Source organism: Mytilus californianus, unplaced genomic scaffold (assembly GCF_021869535.1).
Source record: "Mytilus californianus isolate M0D057914Y unplaced genomic scaffold, xbMytCali1.0.p SCAF_2, whole genome shotgun sequence".
Taxonomy (NCBI): Eukaryota; Metazoa; Mollusca; class Bivalvia; order Mytilida; family Mytilidae; genus Mytilus; species Mytilus californianus.
Genome location: NW_026262668.1, coordinates 55,084,961 through 55,090,960, shown reverse-complemented (window position 1 = coordinate 55,090,960; position 6,000 = coordinate 55,084,961). Strand labels below are relative to the sequence as shown.

At 32.5% G+C, this 6,000-nt stretch overlaps 1 protein-coding gene across 3 annotated transcripts in view; it reads left to right on the top strand.

Annotated features, from left to right (window-relative positions):
- The first annotated feature begins 602 nt into the window (after positions 1 to 602).
- The window catches only part of LOC127730053 (uncharacterized), a 28,857-nt gene continuing 23,459 nt past the window's right edge, over positions 603 to 6,000 (top strand). For all 3 annotated transcript variants that reach the window (XM_052238102.1, XM_052238100.1, XM_052238101.1), the window contains exons 1-4: positions 603 to 655; positions 2,197 to 2,234; positions 3,976 to 4,119; positions 5,406 to 5,491. In XM_052238102.1, coding sequence (XP_052094062.1) covers positions 2,213 to 2,234; positions 3,976 to 4,119; positions 5,406 to 5,491 — 252 coding nt within the window. In that variant the 5' untranslated portion in view covers positions 603 to 655; positions 2,197 to 2,212. The remainder of the gene's footprint in view (positions 656 to 2,196; positions 2,235 to 3,975; positions 4,120 to 5,405; positions 5,492 to 6,000) is intronic.

Below are 6,000 nucleotides of genomic sequence, written 5' to 3'. Positions count from 1 at the left end.
AGATATTTGTAGCTTAAAATTCAGAGTGACCTATTACTGTTGTAAATTTATGGTAGAGTGGGCTGTGCAATTTTGGCCACTATAGAGAATGGCCTTGGAAAAATCCATAATGACTGTAGTGTATGTAATTTTCAGTAAACCTAGAACCTACATGTATTACATTTTTCATCCGTCCGCACATATGTAATTCTATATGTGACTTTGAAAAAACATTTAATATTAGTTTTTTTTCATTAATCGATACAAATCTGTTTGATCTGTATTATGTTTCACTGAGATTCAAAATGGCCATGTATTTATGGTTCCAATAACATATAGATGTCATCCTACACTTCACGTTACCAAATCATTTGATATTTGATAGGATAGAACTTTCATACGTATTTCTGTAACATCCCAAAATCAATGTAACGTTAGAATAACACAAAACTTCCAACCACTTTGACCCCCCCCCCCCCCCCCAACATAAAAACAACCTTTCTATGTGAATAAAGGTTTATTATCAGTGGCGGAACACTGATGTTAAAGTCTGAAATTCTCGGAAAAAGTATCAAGCTTGGTCCGGATCCGAGCGCGGACAAAATACAAGAACGCTGCACATGCGCAGTGTACAGGTGTGCAGAAATTTGGAAGTCGCACCTTGTTTATTCGAGAGGTTGTACATGTATTCTTAATGAATCAGCTAGTCCTAATTTCAATTAATGCATTTAGAAACAACTTTTTATTCATATTGCACCAATTGATAATATAATTGCAAAAGTGAAGTTCGCCGGTACATGAAAGAACTTCTAACTTTTCTAACAGCGACCCAGCTTGGCCTTGGGTCAATATATTTTTTGCATATGATAATAATCTGTAATTTCGTTCGTCCTGGGAGCTCGTTACATTTTATGTTACCGGAATGAACTACTTTCCGACTTGAGAGCATGTTCTCGCAGACAAGTATGTCATGTATGTGGATCAAATGATATCCATATACTTAACCTGTTAGTGTTGGTGTTAACCAACAAACAATTATTTACACCTTTAATTTTCTCTGTTAACACATTTTGAACATTATTGTGCCAAAAAAACAAAAATATGATGAATGTTCCAAAGGAAAGTATTTATTTTCAGTGGATTCCTGAAACAATATTTTGTATTTGCCCAAAAATTCATGAAATATCAATAATCAGTTATTCTAAATATTAGGACACCAGCTAGTTTAAGGCAAAAATCTCCATAATTGAAATGTACAGGTTGATGTAGTAAGCCAAATAATTATGACATCTTGAAAGTTATTTTAATTTTTGATGAGACGACTTCCCATGACGTAAAGCAGAATCCCTTTTTAATATAACTCATTACTGTATAGGCCACTTCAAGGTTATTGCAGCCATATTGAATAGGGGGCTGAATTTTGGGATGGAGATGGAAATAGTAAGAAAGAAGGAAACCTATGTATGTTTCCAATCAACTATTCTGTTTCAGTGATGTTTTCTTGTGTTTTTCGAAGCATTTTCACTTCCAATTTTGAAAATCTATTAAATATGGCTGCAAGGGCCTATTCAAGCATTTCAATCTGTCAATCACAAAATAAGAATTGGTCCTAATTGATCTTGTCTACAGTTTCCTTACACAAACAACTCTGTTACAAATTCAAAACATAATTTCTAAACATTATGCATATATGTCCAGCTACAAAATGCACAAATAAAATCAGTCTGTCATAAATTTATTGAAAATTAATATGGCTTAAGAAGAATATTGCACATGGCCACATCATTTTACTTGCCTGGTCCATAGGGCTTGTGCTTAATTGTGAAGACTGGGAAAGTTCAAAATTTTTAAAGGTAAAAATGTGAATGCTTTGCAAACATATTCATACAGCAATTCTAGCTACCTAATAAACATGATAAATGATGGAGCTACTGGAAAATCAACTTTAAAGAAAGAAAAATACATAAACAGGAATGGTCAGGCTGTCCCATATTTCAAAAATTAAATGGGACTCTTTATCTGCAAAAACTTGCAATTTTTGTACATATTCAATGCTGGTAGACACATGCAATTTTTTCTGCAACAGTACATGTAAGTAACAACAGCTGCATACACAGTATTTATTTCATCCTTTTATAAAAGACAATTTTGTGACACACACAAAAAATGTACAATAAAAATGTTTTAACCCCCCTTTTTTTTGTATTACATGAACAGAACTTACAGAAGAAAGATGGCTGATCAAGTTCAAGAAGGTATATAAAGTTAATCCAACCACTTTAAAATACTGTTTCTCCATATTATCTAATATAGAAACCAAAGAGTTTATAGTATAGACATGGTAGATGTTTATAAAACAGCTGTGTTTAAATAACATAAATTATAGTTAGTGCTATTTTGTGCATTTATCCTTTGATCTTTTTTTGTGATAATTTTTGTATCATGCTACTAGCTTAAGATAGAAAATTATTGTCAGAAACTAAAGGTGCATGTGCTGTTGTCAAGTTATCATCAACGGCGTCATAGGAAAATAAGGGCTATTCCTGAAAAAAATGTATAGGGGCGTTGGAAGGCAGTTTGTTTTAGCACTCCCTACCCAGACAATTGTAATTGAGAATCATAGTGCATTATAGTGTGAAAAGTTACTCTGATACTCATCACCCATGTATTAAAAATATAAAGTGCCTTCCAACCCCCATACATTTTTGTCGAGCCTTCGACTTTAGTCGAAAAAGCGAGACATAGCGATCCTACATTCCGTCGTCGTCGGCGACGGCGTCCACAAATATTCACTCTGTGGTTAAAGTTTTTGAAATTTTAATAACTTTCTTAAACTATCCTGGATTTCTATCAAACTTGGATAGAAGCTTGTTTATGATCATAAGATAGTATCCAGAAGTAAATTTTGTAAAAATAAAATTCCAGTTTTTCTGTATTTTACTTATAAATGGACTTAGTTTTTCTGCCGGGAAATATTGCATTCACTCTGTGGTTAAAGTTTTAAAAATTTTAATAACTTTCTTAAACTATCCTGGGTTTGTACCAAACTTGGACAGAATCTTGTTTATGATCCTATATATGATAGTATCCAGAAGTAAATTTTGTAAAAAAATAAATCCATTTTTTCCTTATTTTACTTTTAAATGGACTTAGATTTTCTGCCAGGAAACAACACATTCACTCTGCGGTTAAAGTTTTTAAAATTTTAATAACTTTCTTATACTATTTTGGATTTGTACCAAACTTGGACAGAAGCTTGTTTATGATCAAATGCTAGTATCTAGAAGGAAATTTTGTTTTTTTCCAGTTAACATTACATTCAGTCTGCAGTTAAATTTTTAAACATTTATTAGATTCATAAACTATCCTGGATTTTTACCAAACTTGGACAGAAGCTTCTTACAATCAAAAGATAGTATCAAGAGGAATATTTTTATTGATTTACTTCCTCATTTTTGTTGAGCCTGCAATTAACAGAAAAGAAGGCTAGACACTGGGTTCCGTGGAACCCTTACAAATTTTTTTCTGGAATAGCCCTAACCATAAACAGATTAGCAATGGTCTTTCAAACTCAAAAGATGTTTCTCTGCCACATCTCATCTCATGAGATTATAGCCAAGAAACATCCTCTTGTTTGAAATCTATGAAAATTTGCATATAATGGACAGTGAATGAAATTTTTAAATACATACATTTTAAGTAACAATAGTTTTTAAAATGCTTTTAAGTTCAGTGTTGTCTCATACAAATTCAAATAGCCTCCTGACTAAAGAGGAATTTTAAACTGCATATTTTAGCTAAAATATAAAGAATGAGGACAAAGAAGTTTCATTGAAAATGTAAAGAAATTAATTTCTAATATGATGTTGATAAAAAATGATAGCCCTAAAGTACCAATGTATCTCCAGCTGTTTAGATGACCTAATGAGAGCACTGAATTATGTACAGAGATCCAAAATCATAACTTTATTAAATATAATGTTAATGGTCTTTCAGAGATTGTAATGACCCCAACAAAGAAGGGCAAGACTACACATATAAGGATTGAAAAGAAACGTAAAGAAGAAATTGACACGTCGATAGCAGAGCATGTTGGAGATGGTAAAGATAAAGGATTAGTAGTTAATAAAAAAGCTCAAGGTATGTCTTATGTATTGACAAATAAATAAGTATACTCCTCGCCTTGTGGTCATAAAAATTCAGAGCACAATTACCCTACTCATACTCAGAAATCAACCAATCATAATACTGGATTTGATGTTTCGAGCACAAGTTTTGTACTCCGAGTACTGAGTTAAGTTTAACGACCATTGGCCATGACCTTTTCTGGTGTATGGCATGTTTTGTGTGTGAGACACTAAAGTGACTCTCTGAGTGACAATTCCCTGGCAAGGGAGGCACAAGAGACAGTACTTTATAAAATTTATATTATGCCATCCTATATACATGATATAGTTGACCATACTATACTTCCTGAAAAGAAAATTTTGCAGAGTTATGGGACTTAGATAATTATTTTTCATTGTAGCAAACTTAATGAGATTGTTTGTCACCATGTGTACCATCTTGTTTTGTAGCGTGCTCACCTCAAGCGTGAGAGGTCCTTAGTTTTGATCCCCATCTGGGTCAAACCAAAGACTTGAAAATTGGTATTTGCTTCTTGACTGCTAAGCTTGTGCCATTTAGGAGTAAGAGCAAAGACTGGTCTGTCTGGAGTCAGATTAATGTGTCTGGGTATCTGTCTTCATGCACACTGTCATGACTGTTACATTGTGAACTAGCACATAAAAAAACTGGCTCAGTCTGTCAGTCTAGTAAAAAGCAAGGTTAAATTTGCATTCATATCACATTAAGATGTTCTCTTCCTAAAAATGTATTTACATTGTCACTGGACATAAAATAGTCATCCATCATCATTATGTGTAGCTGGTCATAGTTAACCACAATTTTTACAAAATGTGTAATGTGACTATTTTTGTGATGTACTGGGACCTTGAATGTACTGTGTATTGGAAGTCATTAAGTGTAGAAAACCATTATGATTGATGATTTTTCCAAGATTTATTGCAATTTTTGTAAGATTCAACTATTTTTGCATGCAAACCCTAAAATATTTTTAATGCAAAATTTTGTTTTATTATCATGGTGATTCATATTCTGGTAGTGTTTAGAATACACTACAGATATCAAGCACTGTTAAGAGAAGAAAATGTTGCATGTTGCTATTAAATGTTTGCTATTGTTCATCAGTCTACCCTAGAGTAGAGACTATTGTATTGCAATGTTACAAGGCAGTGAGAGACAGATAATATCTAAGATGTCATATCTTTTTCAGCTACAAATTATTTGAAACCTATTCTGTAAGTGAACATATTTACAAATGTATGTGCATATATTTTATGATTTAGATTTTGAAATATTTTCAGGAGATTTAGATTCCTATGGAAGACCACAGTTACAGATAGGATTTAACTGTTTCTTAGTTGATCAGAAAACAGGGAAAAAACATGTGGTTTGTATAAACATTGTTTTTTTTTTCTACTAGTATTAGACAATCTTTGCAAAAGTAGGCATTTTTATGTATTGACTGGTTTGGCATTTGTACTGTTTTCTGAATATCAGATATTGTTGCCAAGTGATGAGATGATTGTCACCTTAGATAAGTTGTTGGTCTTTATAAGGTCAGAAATGCTAAAATCACAAGGTATAATAAATCCTTCAGCATTAGACTGTCAGATATGAGGCAAAAAAAAACTGGAGGTAGATGAAATAATTGATTTTTGAACAGTATTTTACATCGTCCATATCAGGAATTGTTCTGGACACCAATGATGCTAAACCAAATCATATATTGACTCTAAAGGTTCTTAACCAAAAATTTCCATAAAATCATGAATATTTAGGGTAGGTAGGGAAGCAGGAAACAAAGCTCATTTTTTGGTCTGTATGGGTATGAGGTAAGATTTTTGCCTATTTTGATCATACCCATGAAAAACTGTTTAAAATATACATTCTAAACTG